The sequence below is a fragment of the Tachyglossus aculeatus genome, chromosome 4 (assembly GCF_015852505.1).
Source record: "Tachyglossus aculeatus isolate mTacAcu1 chromosome 4, mTacAcu1.pri, whole genome shotgun sequence".
Taxonomy (NCBI): domain Eukaryota; kingdom Metazoa; phylum Chordata; class Mammalia; order Monotremata; family Tachyglossidae; genus Tachyglossus; species Tachyglossus aculeatus.
This window is the reverse complement of record NC_052069.1, coordinates 48,704,416-48,721,094: the sequence shown is the minus strand read 5'-3', so window position 1 is coordinate 48,721,094 and position 16,679 is coordinate 48,704,416. Positions and strand designations below refer to the sequence as shown.

Genomic DNA, 16,679 nt, shown 5'->3' with positions numbered 1-16,679 from the left:
ACCTCATCTGTAAAATGGGGATTAAGACTGTGAGCCCTACGTGGGACAACATGATCACCTTGTCTCCTCCCCAGCTTTAGAACAGTGCTTCACACATAGTAAGCGCTTAACAAATTCCATTATTATTATTATTATTATTATTATTATCAATGATGTGTATATGTCTATAATTCTATTTATCTATTTTGATGATATTGACATGTGTCTACTTGTTTTGTTGTCTGTCTCCCCTTTCTAGACTGAGAACCCATTGTTGGGTAGCGATTGTATCTGTTGCCGAATTGTACTTTCCAAGCGCTTAGTATAGTGCTCTGCATACAGTAAGCACTCAATAAATACGAATGAATGAATGAATTATTATCATTCCATTAAGCAGACAGGAAGAATAGGAGAGTCAGACACAGTGATGATGGCGATGATGACGATGGCATTTATTAAGTGCTTTCTATGTGCAAAGCACTATTCTAAGCACTGGGGAGGTTACAAGGTGATGAGGTTGCCCCACAAGGGGCTCACAGTCTTAATCCCCATTTTACAGATGAGGTAACTGAGGCCCAGAGACGTTTAAGCGACTTGCCCAAAGTCACACAGCTGACAATTGGCTGAGATGGGATTTGAACCCATGACCTCTGACTCCAAAGCCCGGGCTCTTTCCACTGAGCCACTCCACTCCGTGAATGTTCGGGTGTTGTCTGGCCCACCACCAGCTGCCTGATTTCTCGACAGACCCAAGGAGGTGAACTCACGCCAATCTCCGTGGCAGCCCCGGGGGGCCAGACACAGCCTTACCACACCCTATCCACTGGCAGCATCCTATCACATCCATGGAGAAGCAGCGTGGCTTAGTGGATAGAGCACGATCCTTGTAGTCAGAAGGACCTGGATTCTAATCCCAGCTCTGCCACATGTCTGCTGTGTGACCTTGGACAACTCACTTTCTCTGTGCCTCAGTTCCCTCATCTGTAAAAAAATGAGGATCAATAATAATAATAATAATAATGATAGCATTTGTTAAGCGCTTACTATGTGCAAAGCACTGTTCTAAGCACTGGGGAGATACAAGATGATCCGGTTGTCCCAGGTGGGGCTCACAGTCTTAATCCCCATTTTACAAATGAGGGAACTGAGGCACAGAGAAGTTAAGTGACTTGCCCAAAGTCACACAGCTGACAATTGGCGGAGCTGGGATTTAAACCCGTGTTCTTTCCACTGAAATTCAGAGTCTGAGCCCCATGTGGGATAGGGACTGTGTCCAACCTGACTAACCTGTATCTACCCTAGTGCTTAGAACAGTGCTTGGCACTCTGGTTCCGAGTCGTTCGAACTCGATGTATCCTTATCAGTACCTCCCATCTTTTACAGTCCTGCAATGAAAGGAGAAAGATTTCCATGGTGTTATTTGACGGATGGTTTGAGGAACCCCTGATTTGTGAGAGAAGAGTAAGGAGAAAAATCATTTAAAGTTGAAAGGAAAGGCAAAACAGCCAACAAATTTACAACTTCAGGAGTTTCCTTTAGTTACCAGATACTGCTTCTATTCCTCTCTGCATAAGAGTAAAAATTTTTACCAGATTAATAAAAAAGTTAATGGTATTGGTTAAGCACTTGCCAGGCACTGTATTAAATACTAAGGTAGATATAAGATAATCAGGTTGGACACAGACCATGTCCCATATGGGACTCACAGTCTTAATCCCCATTTTACAGATGAAGTAACTGAGGCACAGAGAAGTTAAGTGACTCGCCCAAGACAAGTGGCAGAGCTGAGATTAGAGATTAGTAAGCGCTTAACAGGTGTCGTTATTATTTTTATTATCATCCTAGCAGTTTGACCTCAGCCCGCGATTCCGCTGGCTGAAGCGGTGACCCTAGGCCCTTGTCTTTCACAGTTGGCTCAGCGTCGGAGCGTCCGCGATCTACTGTGGGCCCTGCAACCCCTCCTGAGGGACGGAGGACCAGAGTCGGCGAGCCAGCTGACGGGCGTCCTCTCCGACCTCCTGTGCGGCCACCCCGAAGGCGGTGGCTCCAGGGTATTCTCCTTCAACTGGTACGAAGACAACAACTACAAGGCCTTCCTGGGCATCGACTCCACGAGGAGCGCACCCGCCTATTCTTACGACCGGAGCATCAGTGAGTTCCGGCTTAGGTCCGGTGATTTCCCCCAGGGCCCGTCGCTGCCTCTTTGGGCGGCCCTCTCGATGTCTCCGTTTTCCCTGTGATGAAAAGGTGCCGGTGAGCGGGAGGTGAAAGGCTCCGAATGAGCTGTCACGTTCGGAGCTGCGGTACGGAGTGGGTGAGACGGGCTTGTGGAGATGGAATCGGATTAGGGTTAGATTCCAGAGTCCGGCGAGTGTCCAGCGGCAGCAGGTGGTCGGGAACCGTGACAAGGGAAGCAGCGTGGCTCAGTGGAAAAGAGCCCGGGCTTTGGAGTCAGAGGTCGTGAGTTCAGATCCGGCCTCCACCACTTGTCAGCTGTGTGACTTTGGGCAAGTCACTTAACTTCTCTGGGCCTCAGTTACCTCATCTGTAAAATGGGGATTTAGACTGTGACTTCTCTGAGGCCCAGAGAAGTTTAAGCGACTTTGCCAAAGTCACACAGCTGACAACTGGCAGAGACGGGATTTGAACCCATGACCTCTGACTCCAAAGCCCGTGCTCTTTCCACTGAGCCACTCCACTCAGTGAATGTTCGGGTGTTGTCTGGCCCACCACCAGCTGCCTGATTTCTCGACAGACCCAAGGAGGTGACCCGTGGGACAACCTGATCACCTTGTAACCTTCCCAGTGCTTAGAACAGTGCTTTGCACATAGTAAGTGCTTAAGAAATGCCATCATTATTAAGGTTCAGCTCAGAAAGGGAAGGAGGATGAGTTAATGTAACCAGGAAACGTGTCCATAGACAAGTCGGTATCCGTCTGTCAGCCAGTCATATTTATTGAGCGCTCACTGTGGGAGAAGCAGTGTGACCTAGTGGAGAGACCATGGCCCTGGGAGGCAGAAGGACCTGGGTTCAAATTCCGGCTCCGCTGCTTGTCTGCCATGTGATCTTGGGCAAGTCACTTCACTTCTCTGGGCCTCAGTGACCTCATCTGTAAAAAATGGGGATGAAGACTGTGAGCCCAAAGCGGGACAGGGACTGTATCCAACCAGATTAACTTGTATATACCCCACCACTTAGAACAGTGCCTGGCACATGGTAAGGGCTTAACAATTACCATAATTATTCATCATTATTACTTCTCTGTGCCTCAGTTACTTCATCTGTAAAATGGGAACAGTAAAATAGAACGGTATGGTAAAATAGAACAATGCCTGGCACATGGTAAGGGCTTAACAATTACCATAATTATTCATTATTATTACTTCTCTGTGCCTCAGTTACTTCATCTGTAAAATGGGACCAGTGAAATAGAACAGTATGGTAAAATAGAACAATGCCTGGCACATGGTAAGGGCTTAACAATTACCATAATTATTCATTATTATTACTTCTCTGTGCCTCAGTTACTTCATCTGTAAAATGGGACCAGTAAAATAGAACAGTATGATAAAATAGAACAATGCCTGGCACATGGTAAGGGCTTAACAATTACCATAATTATTCATCATTATTACTTCTCTGTGCTCCAGTTACTTCATCTGTAAAATGGGAACAGTAAAATAGAACAGTATGGTAAAATAGAACAATGCCTGGCACATGGTAAGGGCTTAACAATTACCATAATTAATCATTATTATTACTTCTCTGTGCCTCAGTTACTTCATCTGTAAAATGGGACCAGTAAAATAGAACAGTATGGTAAAATAGAACAATGCCTGGCACATGGTAAGGGCTTAACAATTACTATAATTATTCATCATTATTACTTCTCTGTGCTCCAGTTACTTCATCTGTAAAATGGGAACAGTAAAATAGAACAGTATGGTAAAATAGAACAATGCCCGGCACATGGTAAGGGCTTAACAATTACCATAATTATTCATTATTATTACTTCTCTGTGCCTCAGTTACTTCATCTGTAAAATGGGAACAGTAAAATAGAACGGTATGGTAAAATAGAACAATGCCTGGCACATAGTAAACGCTTAAGAAATACCACAAGTATTAGTAGTAGTAATAAGTGCTTGGGAAAATACAATATGACAGAGTTGTCTGTAAGTCAGTTTAATTTATTGAGCTCTTACTATGTGGAGAGCACTTTGCTCTACCCCAGCTCCCAGCCCCACACCACTTATGTACATATCTGTAAATTTATTTATTTGTATCCATGTCTCTCTCCCCGCCCTTAGGCTGTAAGCTTGTTGTGGGCAGGAAATGTGTCTGTTTATTGTATCGTACTCTCCCAAGTACTTTGTACAGTGCTCTGCAATGCACTACGTGCTCAATAAATGTGATTGATTGAGTGAATGAGTATATTAAGCGCTTGGGTGAAAACAACAGACACATTCCCTGCCCACAACAAGCTAACAGTCAAGATGGGGAGACAGACATTAATGTAAATAAATAAATTACAGATATGGACATAAGTGCTCTGGGGCTGGGATCCGAGAAGCAGCATTGCTTAGAGGAAAGAACACAGCCATGGGAGTCAGAGGACATGGGTTCTAATCTTGGCTCCGTCATTTGTCTGCTATGTGACCTTGGGCAAGTCACTTAACTTCTCTACGCCTCAGTTCTCTCATCTGCAAAATGGGGATTAAGACTGTGAGTCCTACATGGGACAGGGACTGTGTCCAACTTGATTAGGTTGTATCTACCCCAGCGCTTCGAACAGTGCCTGGTACATAGTAAAGGTTTAGCAAATACCACAATTATTATTATTAACAGTAGTAAGCACTTGGTAAATATCACTGATTGACTGATGGAGAGAGATGAGAAGGAGGTCCAGTGGTTCATTCATTCAATCGTATTTATTGAGCAATTACTGTGTGCAGAGCACTGTACTAAGTGCTTGGGAGAGTACAATATAACAATGAACAGACACATTCCCTGCCCACAATGAGCTTACAGTCTAGAGGGGCTAGAGGGGAGACAGATATTAATTTAATAAATAAATTACAGATATGTACCTAAGTGCAGTGAGGCTGAGAGGGGGAATGAATAAAGGGAACAAGTCAGGGTGATGCAGAAGGGAGTGGGAGAAGAGAAAAGGAGGGCTGAGTCAGGGAAAAACTCTTGGAAGAGATGTGCTTTCAATAAGGCTGTGAAGGAGGGAAGAGGAATTGTCTGTCGGATTTGAGGAGGGAGGGCATTCCAGGCCAGAGGCAGGATGTGGGCGAGGGGTTGGTGGTGAGAGAGAGGGGACGGATGCCCAGTGAGAAGGTTAACACAAGAGGAGCGAAGTGTGCGGGCTGGGATGAAGGAGAGTAGCGAGGTAAGGTAGGAGGGGCGAGGTGGTGGACTGCTTTAAAACGAATGGTGAGGAGCTTTCATTTGATTTTATTCATGATGTGCATAGAGCTATAATTCTATTTAATCTTATGGTTTTGACACCTGTCTACTTGTTTTGTTTCGTTCTGTCTCTCCCTTCTAGACTGTGAGCCCGTTGTTGGGTAGGGATTGTCTCTATGTGTTGCCGACTTGTACTTCCCAAGCACCTAGTACAGTGCTCTGCACACAGTAAGCGTTCAATAAATACGATTGAATAAATGAATGTGGGGTGGATGGGCAACCTGGCTGCTCTGGAGGCCAGGTGGTTCACTGACTGCACTGCACCAATCACAGACAAGATGAACAGGGAATGGATCGATGGGAGATGTTGGATGGAGACCTAGGCTTCCCGACTGAGGGAGATGTGGCCATCACCTGCCTTTCCAGACCCCTCTCGGCTGAAAACGCTCCCTCTTCCTGGTGTTAATCTCATTCATTCATCCAGTTGTATTTATTGAGTGCTTACTGTGCTCAGAGCACTGTACTAAGCGCTTGGAGAGTACAACACAACAATAAACAGATACATTCCCTGCCTACAATGAGCTTTCAGTCTAGAAGTGGGGGAGACAGACATCAATACGAATAAATAAATTGCAGATATTTATGGGCCGGGGGTGGCGGTGAGATAGGTGGAGTGAAGTGTGCGGGCTGGGTTGTAGAAGGAGAGTAGTGAGGTGAGGTAAGAGGGGGCAAGGTGGTGGACTGCTTAAAAACCAATGGTGAGGAGTTTTTTGCACTCCAGTCTTCCTCTGACAAAGCTGAAAATCCTCAGGCCTAATCCTTCTAAACTGTAAGCTCCCTGCGGGCAGGGAACGTGTCAACCAACTCTGCTGAATGGTACTCTCCCAAGCACTTAGTACGGTGCTCTGCACACAGTAAGCGCTCATCAATAAACACCAATGATTGAATCTTCTAGACTGTGAGCCCATTGTTGTTGGGTAGGGACCGTCTCTATATGTTGCCGACTTGTACTTCCCAAGTGCTTAGTACAGTGCTCTGCACACTGTAAGCGCTCGATAAATATGATTAAATTACTGAATGAATGAATGATTGCAGACGCCTCGACACTGAGCATTTTGTTACGTGTTAACACGGCTCTCATTATGGATCGGTTAAGGGACACTGTTGCTGTGATTTCCCCAACGCTTTCCAAAGGGCCGGAGGCGGAGAATGAGCGTGCTCGGTTCTTGTCAGCTGTGTGACTTTGGGAAAGTCACTTAACTTCTCTGGGCCTCAGTTCTCTCATCTGCAAAATGGGGATTAAGACTGTGAGCCCCTCGTGGGACAACCTGATTACCTTGTAACCTCCCCAGTGCTTAGAACAGTGCTTTGCACATAATAAGAGCTTAATAAATGCCATCATTATTATTATTATTATTCTGGGGCTGGGTCTGGTGAGTGAAGGTCGGAGCGGGCAGTGGATCCGGGCCTCTAACCTCCGTCCCTTCTTTCTTGGCAGCGCCCTTTTGTAACGCACTGATCCAGGACGTGGAATCGAATCCGGTGACCAAACTGGTCTGGAGTGCCGCCAAGCCACTCCTGATGGGGAAAATCCTCTTTACTCCCACTTCTCCTGCAGCGTGGCGCATTCTGAAGAACGTAAGACCCCCACTGTCCTCTCCGCCAGCCCCCTTTCCTCCTATAGGGACTCCCGGAAGTCCAGCCCATCTTTCTAGTCAGTCAGTCAGTCAATTGTATTTATTAAGTGCTTACTGGGTGCAGAGCACTGTACTAAGCACTTGGGAGAGTGCAATATGACAATAAACAGACACATTTCCCCGTCCACAGTGAGCTTACGGTCTAGAAGGGGAGACAGGCATTAATAGAAATAAATAAATTACAGATCTATCCATAAGTGCTGTGGGGCTGGGAGGAGAGATGAATAAAGGCAGCAAGTCATGGGAGAAGAGGAAAGGAGGGCTTAGTCAGGAGGAGATGGGCCTTCAGTAAGGGTTTGAAGGGGGGAAGAGTAATAGTCTGTCAGACATGAGGAGGGAGGGTTTTCTAGGCCAAAATCAGGATCGGCGGCAAGATAGACGAGAGAGACAGTGAGAAGGTTAGCATTGGAGGAGAGAAGTGTGGTGGTTGGGTTGTAGTATGAGAGCAGCCAGGCGAACAAGCGCTTAGAACAGTGCTTTGCACATGGTAAGTGCTTAATAAATGCCATTAAAAAAAAAAGTAGGAAGGGGCATGGGGATGGACTGCTTTAAAGCCAATGGTGAGGAGTTTTTGTTTGATGTGGAGGTGGATGGGCAACCGTTGGATTTTCTTGAGGAGTGGGGAGGCAAGACCTGAACGTTTTTTGTAGAAAAATGAGCCAGGCGGCCGAGTGAAGTATAGAGAAGCAGCGCGGCTCAGTGAAAAGAGCACAGGCTTTGGAGTCAGAGGTCATGGGTTCAAATCCCGGCTCCACCAGTGGTCAGCTGTGTGACTTTGAGCAAGTCACTTCACTTATCTGTGCCTCAGGTATCTCATCTGTAAAATGGGGATAAAGACTGTGAGCCCCACCTGGGACAACCTGATCACCTTGTAACCTCTCCAGGGCTTAGAACAGTGCTTTGTACATAGTAAGCACTTAATAAGTGCTATCATTATTATTTGTATTAAGTGTGGACTGGAGTGGGGAGAGACAGGAGGCAGGAAGGTCAGCGAGGAGACTGATGTAATTAACAAGGTGATCTACATATCATACTCTCCCAAGAGCTTAGTACAGTGCTCTGCACACAGTAAGCACTCAATAAATATCATTGATTCATTCAATCATATTTATTGAGCACTTACTGTGTGCAGGACACTGTACTAAGCACATGGGAGAGTACAACAATAAACAGACACATTCCCAGCTCACAGTGCTCTCCCCTGGTCCACCTCTGGTTTGTTAATTAATTATGGTACTTGTTAAGCAGTTTCTGTGCTCTAAACAATGTTCTAAGCACTGGGGTAGATTCAAGTTAATCAGGCCGTACACAAGTCCTGTCCCACATGGGGCTCACACTCCTATCCGTTGCTCCCATATGCCTTCTTCAGAGCTACTTCTAACGTTTTCCCATCTGGAGCTCTAGCGTACTTCTGAGAGTCCTGAGAGTTTTTCTTCCCAGAGGAAGGTCACGGGTTCTAATTCTAGCTCTGCCACTTGTCTGCTATGTGACCTTGGGCAAATCACTTCACTTCTCTGGACCTCAGTTGCCTTTTCTGTCAAATGGGGATTGAGACTGTGAGTCCCACGTGGGACAGGGACTGTGTCCAACCCAATTTGCTTGTAAACAATCCAGCGCTTACTACAGTGCTTGGCACATAATAAGTGCTTAAGAAATATCATTATTATTATTATTATTGCTCAGAGCATCGCCCTGTTGGAAGAAAGCACACTGCTAGAGTAGATTTGCCCATAATACTTCGGATGTTGAGCAATGGGGCTGTTGACAAAGGAGGTGAGCAGGTTTCAATCAGTCAGGTCAATCCGTCATATTTATTGAGTATTTACCGTGTGTAGAGCACTGTACTAAGTGCTTAGCACTGTACTATTTACCATTTGCTTGCTGTCTCAAAAGGAGAAACCTGAAGCCCTAATTGGGGAACAGCAATCGATAATAGTGCAGATACTGTGTGATCAAAAGAAAGAGCTTGCTGCATAGCTCCATCCTGGATAAGATCTATAGGATGAGATGTTTTCAAGCCTCTACTTATACTCTACTTGAAAAGGATCTCCCAGATAATTTAGAGTCCTGAGGGGTGGGTATGTCTGTCTGCCTCTCTAATAATAATAATAATTGTGGCATTTGTTAAGCCTTTTAGACTGTGATCCCACTGTTGGGTAGAGACTGTCTCTATATGTTGCCAACTTGTACTTCCCAAGCGCTTAATACAGTGCTCTGTACACAATAAGTGCTCAATAAATACGATTGATTGATTGATTGATTAAGCACTAACCACGTGCCAGGCACTGTTCCAAGTGCTAGAGTGGATACAAGAACATGGGGTTCTACAGTCTTACAGTTGAGGTAACTGAGGCACAGAGAAATTAAGTGACTTGACCATGGTCACACAGCAAACGGGGTAGAGCCGGGATTAGAACCCAGGCCCTTCTGACTCCAAGGCCTGAGCTCTTAGGCACAAGGCCATGCTGCTTCTCTTTCTCAGTCTCCCCCCTCCCTCTCTCAATCAATTAATCAATCAATTGTATTTACTGAGTGTTTACTGTGTGCAGAACACCCTACTAAGAGCTTGGGAGAGTACAATATAACAATATAACAGACACATTCCCTGCCCATGACAAGCTTACAGTCTAGAGACGAGCTCTCTGTCTCTCTCTCATTCTCCTTCCCTCTGTCCCTCTTTTCCTTTCTGCTTTCCCTCATTTTAGGCCAACAAGACTTTTGAGGAGCTGGAACGCGTCAAGAACTTGGCCAAGGTCTGGGAAGAAGTGGGCCCCCAGATCTGGTATTTCTTTCACAACAGCACACAGATGGCCATGATCCGGGTATGCTGAAACCTTGCTACGGGAAATCCCGTCATTCCTCCTGACACTTCCCGTTTCCCCGAGGGCCCGGGAGCGGAGCAGTGCAAGCCAATGAGGAGGGTAGATGGAGAAGTTCACAGCGAGGCAGAGATTAAGTCCAAGATACTCACGGAGATGCACCTGTTAGCAGAGAATCTGTTCTGAATAAGATGCAGAATGGCAGCCAGGAAAAGTTAGAGTGCAGCTGCTGCTTCTTTTGGCTCCCTGCCTCCACCGCTATGGGTTTCATCCTCGGCAGCTGCAGCAGAAATAAACGGAAACAGGTGGCTGTTTTTCCTTTTACTACCTCCTGCCTCCGTCGCGGTGCCAGATGCTGGGACTGCCTGCAGGCCCCAAACGAAGCCTGAGAGGAGAAGTACCAATGGCCTTCTTTCGGGTTTGCAGGCAGAGGGCTAAAATTCTCGAGGGTTTCTACCCATCCTGACAGAAAAATACCTATACACTCAGTTTTCATAATAATGCTTTCACTAGGCGTTTTGGCTATGGTGCTGTTGGGAAATATAATAATAATGATGATGATGGCGTTTATTAAGCGCTTACTATGTGCACAGCACTGTTCTAAGAGCTGGGGGGATACAAGGTGATCAGGTTGTTCCATGTGGGGTTCACAGTCTTCATCCCCATTTTACAGATGAGGGAACTGAGGCCCAGAGAAGTTAAGTGACTTCCCCAAAGTCCCACAGCTGACAAGTGGCGGAGCCGGGATTTGAACCCATGACCTCTGACTCCAAAGCCTGGGCTCTTTCCACTGAGCCGCGCTGCTTCTCTAATGAGGAAATGTTTAGTGATAACCCATTTTGGATGGGGAAGAACAGGTCATGGTGTTGGGAGAAACAATTATGTGTGCGTGCGTGTGTACGGGCTTCATTTGTCAAGTTGTGTTGTTCTGTAACACATGTTTTCCTTAAAGTGGGTATCTTTAAGAATTTAGCTCCCTTCCCCCAGCCCTGTTTTGGAATCGATCAGCGGTACTTAGCTGTGTGACTTTGGGCAAGTCATTTAACTTCTCTGTGCCTCAGTTACCTCATCTGTAAAATGGGGATTAAGACTGTGAGCCCCACGTGGGACAACCTGATTACCTTGCCAGTGCTTAGAACAGTGCTTGGCACTCAGTAAGTGCCTAACAAATACCGTCATTGTTATTATTCAGCACTTACTGTGTGCAGAGCGCTGTATTAAGTGTTTGGGAGAGTACATTGTATAAGAGAGTTGGTAGAATAGTTCGCTGTCTGCAAGGAGCTTCCAGTCTAGAGGGAAGAAATGACCATTCAAGTCCAGGCTTGGCCGATTCTGCCGCCAATCTGGACCACAGGGATCTAGACGCTCCTGTTTTTTTTTGTTTTATTTTTAAAATCATATTTGTTTAGTGCTTACTATGTGCCAGGCACTGTTCTAAGTGCTGGGGTAAGATACAAGGCAGTGAGGTTGGACACAGTTCATAGTCCACAAGAGGCTCAGAGTTTTATTCCCCATTTTACAGATGAGAGAATTGAGGCCCAGAGAAGTGAAGTGACTTGCCCAAGGTCACACAGCAGACAGGTGGCAGAGTCAGGTTTAGAACCCAGATCCTTCTGACTCACAGGCCTGTGATCTATCCACTAGACCATATTGTTTCTCTATTTTTTAAGCACTTACTATGTGTCAGGCACTGTACTATGCAATGGGGTAGATACAAGCTGATCAGGTTGGACACAGTTCACAGAGAAGCAGTGTGGCTAAGTGGAAAGAGCCCGGGCTTTGGAGTCAGAGGTCATGGGTTCAAATCCCAGCTCCACCACTTGGCAGTTGTGTGACTTTGGGCAAGTCACTTCACTTCTCTGCGCCTCAGTTCCCTCATCTGGAAAATGGGGATGAAGACTGTGAGCCCCCCATGGGACAACCTGATCACTTGTAACCTCCCGATCACTTAGAACAGTACTTTGCACATAGTAAGCACTTAATAAATGCTATTATTATTATATCATTATCCCATGTGGGGCTCACAGTCGTCATCCCCATTTTACAGATGAGAGAACTGAAGCCCAGAGAAGTGAAGTGACTTGCCCGAAGTTTCACAGCAGACATGTGAAGGGGCTGGGATTGGAACCCATGACCTGGAAGATTGCTCTGCTGTCTGAGGTTTAAGTTTGATTCCACCAGGAGACATTTAATTGTCCCTGCCTGGTGACTTCATTATGCCAAGAAACCACCTGTAAAATGGGGTTTGAGACTATGAGCCCCACATGAGCAGGGACTGCATCCTAAGAGAAGCAGCATGGCTCAGTGGAAAGAGCCCGGGCTTTGGAGTCAGAGGTCGTGGGTTCAAATCCCTGCTCCACCAATTGTCAGCTGTGTGACTTTGGGCAAGTCACTTCACTTCTCAGGGCCTCAGTTACCTCTTCTGTAAAATGGAGATGAAGACTGTGAGCCCCCCGTGGGCCAACCTGTTGACCTTGTAACCTCCCCAGCACTTAGAACAGTGCTTTGCACATAGTAAGCACTTAATAAATGTCATCATTATTATTATTATCCAAACCCATTTGCTCATATCCACTCCAGCACTTAGTCCATGCCTGGCACAAGGGAAGCGCTTAACAAATACCATAATTCTTATTTGTATTGGTGTCTCTAGACTGTAAACTCATTGTGGGCAGGGAGTGTAGCTGTTCATTGTAGTGTTGTACTTTCCCAAGCCCTTAGTACAGTGCCCTGCACATAATAAGAGTTCAATAAATATGATTGAATGAGAGAAGCAGCATGGCTTAGTTGAAAGAGCACGGGCTTTAGAGTCAGAGATCATGGGGTCTCTGCCAACTGTCAGCTGTGTTACTTTGGGCAAGTCACTTCACTTCTCTGGGCCTCAGTTACCTCACCTGTAAAATGGGGATTAAAATTGTGAGCCCCCCGTGGGACAACCTCATCACCTTGTATCCTCCCCAGTGCTTAGAACAGTGCTTTGCACATAGTAAGCACTTAACAAATACGATCATCATCATCATATTATCATTATTATTATTACTTTCCCAGGATACCTTGGCAAACCCAACAGTAAAAGATTTCTTGGTTGTCCAGCTGAGGGGAACAGGCCTCACCGTGGAAGACGTGCTGAACTTTCTCTACAACGGGCCCCGAGAGAGCCGGGACGAAGGCCTGGTGAACTTTGACTGGAGGGATGCTTTCAATTTCACTGACCGTGCCGTGCGATCCTTTAATCAGTACATGGAGGTGAGTGGTAGCCAGTACAGTAGTATGCTGATTCATTCACTCATTCAATCGTAATTATTGAGCGCTTACTGTGTGCAGAGCACTGAACTAAGCTCTTCGGAAGCACAAGTCAGCAGCATATAGAGACGGTCCCTACCCAACAACGGGCTGTGACCCCACTGTTGGGTAGGGACTGTCTCTATATGTTGCCAATTTGTACTTCCCAAGCGCTTAGTACAGTGCTCTGCACATAGTAAGCGCTCAATAAATACGATTGATGATGATGTAGACAGGTGTCAAAATCATCAGAACAAATGGAATTAAAGCTCTATGCACATCATTAACAAAATAAATAGAATAGTAAATATGTGCAAGTAAAATGAATAGAGTAATAAATCTGTACAACTATATACAAGTGTTGTGGGGAGGGGAAGGAGGTAGGGCAGGGGAGGATGGAAAGGAGGAGAGGAAAAGGGGAGCTCAGTGTGGGAAGGCCTCCTGGAGGAGGTGAGCTCTCAGGAGGGCTTTGAAGGGAGGAAGAGAGCTAGTTTGGCGGATGTGCGGAGGGAGGGAATTCCAGGCCCAGGGGAAGGACGTGGACTGGGGGTTGACGGCGGGACAGGCGAGAACGCGCTTACCGTGTTCAAAGCACTGTATTCATTCATTCAATCGTATTTATTGAGCGCTTACTGTGTGCAGAGCACTGTACTTAGCGCTTGGGAAGTCCAAGTTGGCAACATATAGAGACGGTCCCTACCCAACAGTGGGCTCACAGTCTAGAAGGGGGAGACAGAGAACAAAACCAAACATATTAACAGAATAAAATAAACAGAATAAATATGTACAAGTAAAATAAATACATAAATAGAGTAATAAATACGTACAAAGTGATTGGGAGAGTACAACAATAAGCAGACACAGGCTTGGGAGTCAGAGGATGGGGTTACTAATCCTGCTCTGTTACTTGCCTGCTGTGCGACGTTGGTCAAATCACTTCACTTCTCCGGGCCTCAGTTACCTCATCTAAAAAATGGGGATTGAGACTGTGAGCCCCACCTGGGACAAGGACTGCATCCAGTCTGACTTGCTTGTATCCACCCCAGCACTTAGTACAGTGCCTGGCACAAAACAAACACTAATCAAATGCCATTATTATCATTATTATTATTATTATTATTATTGGTTTTCCTGCCTACAGGGGGAAAGACAACCAGGTAGGTCATAAAGAGCTGAAAGGATGAGGCTATGGGAAAGGCAGGATGTAGGGAGCAGCAAACAAGCAAACAGAGATGCCTGTCTATTTATTTGTAAATTATTTGTAATTTGTATTTATTTGTAATTATTTATTTGTAGAGAAGCAGCGTGGCTCAGTGGAAACAGCCTGGGCTTTGGAGTCAGAGGTCATGGGTTCAAAACCCGACTCCACCAATTGTCAGCTTTGTGACTTTGAGTAAGTCACTTAATCAATCAATCGTATTTATTGAGCGCTTACTATGTGCAGAGCACTTAACTTCTCCGTGCCTCAGTTAGCTCATCTGTAAAGCGGGGATTAAGACTGTGAGCCCCCAGTGGGGCAACCTGATCACCTTGTAACCTCCCCAGCGCTAGGAACAGTGCTTTGCACATAGTAAGTGCTTAATAAGTGCTTAGTACAGTGCTCTGCACACAGTAAGCGCTCAATAAATACGATTGAATGAATGAATGAATGCCATTATTATTATTATTATTATTATTATTGTTATTGTAAACATTTTTTTTTGAACACAAGCAAAACCTGAGATTGGGGCCTAAGGGCAGCACCTCCTCAGGTGGAGGGTGAAGATTCTGCCCTTGTTGTGGTCGGTGGATGTGTCTGTTTATTGTTGGATAATACTTTTCCAAGTGATGATGATGATGATGATGGCATTTGTTAAGTGCTTACTATCAATCAATCATATTAATTGAGCGCTTACTGTGTGCAGAGCACTGTACTAAGCGCTTGGGAAGTACAAGTTGACAACATATAGAGACAGTCCCTACCCAAGAGTGGGCTCACAGTCTAAAAGGGGGAGACAGAGAACATAACCAAATATACTAACAAAATAAAATAAATAGAATAGATATGTACAAGTAAATAAATAAATAAATAAATAGAGTAATAAATATGTACAAACATATATACATATATACAGGTGCCGTGGGGAAGGAAAGGAGGTAAGATGAGGGGGATGGAGAGGGGGGCGAGGAGGAGAGGAAGGAAGGGGCTCATTGCTTACTATGTGCAAAGCACTGTTCTAAGCGCTGGGGGGGGATACAATGGGATCAAGTTGTCAATCAATCAATCAATCAATCAATCAATCGTATTTATTGAGCGCTTACTATGTGCAGAGCACTGTACTAAGCGCTTGGGAAGTACAAATTGGCATCACATAGAGACAGTCCCTACCCGATAGTGGGCTCACAGTCTAAAAGGGGGAGACAGAGAACAGAACCAAACATACCAACAAAATAAAATAAGTAGGATAGAAATGTACAAGTAAAATAAATAAATAAATAAATAAACAGAGTAATAAATATGTACAACCATATATACATATATACAGGTGCTGTGGGGAGGGGAAGGTGGTAAGGCGGGGGGATGGAGAGGGGGACGAGGGGGAGAGGAAAGAAGGGGCTCAATCTGGGAAGGCCTCCTGGAGGAGGTGAGCTCTCAGCAGGGCCTTGAAGGGAGGAAGAGAGCTAGCTTGGCGGATGGGCAGAGGGAGGGCATTCCAGGCCCGGGGGATGACGTGGGCCGGGGGTCGATGGCGGGACAGGCGAGAGCGAGGTACAGTGAGGAGATTAGTGGTGGAGGAGCGGAGGGTGCGGGCTGGGCAGTAGAAGGAGAGAAGGGAGGTGAGGTAGGAGGGGGCGAGGTGATGGACAGCCTTGAAGCCCAGGGTGAGGAGTTTCTGCCTGATGCGCAGATTGATCGGTAGCCATTGGAGGTTTTTGAGGAGGGGAGTGATATGTCCAGAGCGTTTCTGGACAAAGATAATCCGGGCAGCAGCATGAAGTATGGATTGAAGTGGAGAGAGACACGAGGATGGGAGATCAGAGAGAAGGCTAGTGCAGTAGTCCAGACGGGATAGGATGAGAGCTTGAATGAGCAGGGTAGCGGTTTGGATGGAGAGGAAAGGGCGGATCTTGGCAATGTTGCGGAGCTGAGACCGGCAGGTTTTGGTGACGGCTTGGATGTGAGGGGTGAATGAGAGAGCGGAGTCGAGGATGACACCAAGGTTGCGGGCTTGTGAGACGGGAAGGATGGTAGTGCCGTCAACAGAGATGGGAAAGTCAGGGAGAGGACAAGGTTTGGGAGGGAAGACAAGGAGCTCAGTCTTCGACATGTTGAGCTTTAGGTGGCGGGCGGACATCCAGATGGAGATGTCCTGAAGGCAGGAGGAGATGCGAGCCTGGAGGGAGGGGGAGAGAGCAGGGGCAGAGATGTAGATCTGGGTGTCATCAGCGTAGAGGTGATAGTTGAAGCCGTGGGAGCGAATGAGGTCACCAAGGGAGTGAGTGTAGATT

At 46.1% G+C, this 16,679-nt stretch overlaps 1 protein-coding gene across 1 annotated transcript in view; it reads left to right on the top strand.

The window, feature by feature from the left end:
- Nucleotides 1-16,679, top strand: part of ABCA4 (ATP binding cassette subfamily A member 4) — a 249,212-nt gene that overhangs the window by 64,391 nt on the left and 168,142 nt on the right. The window contains exons 8-11 of the mRNA XM_038745065.1: nt 1,890-2,130; nt 6,891-7,030; nt 9,795-9,911; nt 12,957-13,154. Of these exons, the coding sequence (XP_038600993.1) occupies nt 1,890-2,130; nt 6,891-7,030; nt 9,795-9,911; nt 12,957-13,154 (696 nt within the window). The remainder of the gene's footprint in view (nt 1-1,889; nt 2,131-6,890; nt 7,031-9,794; nt 9,912-12,956; nt 13,155-16,679) is intronic.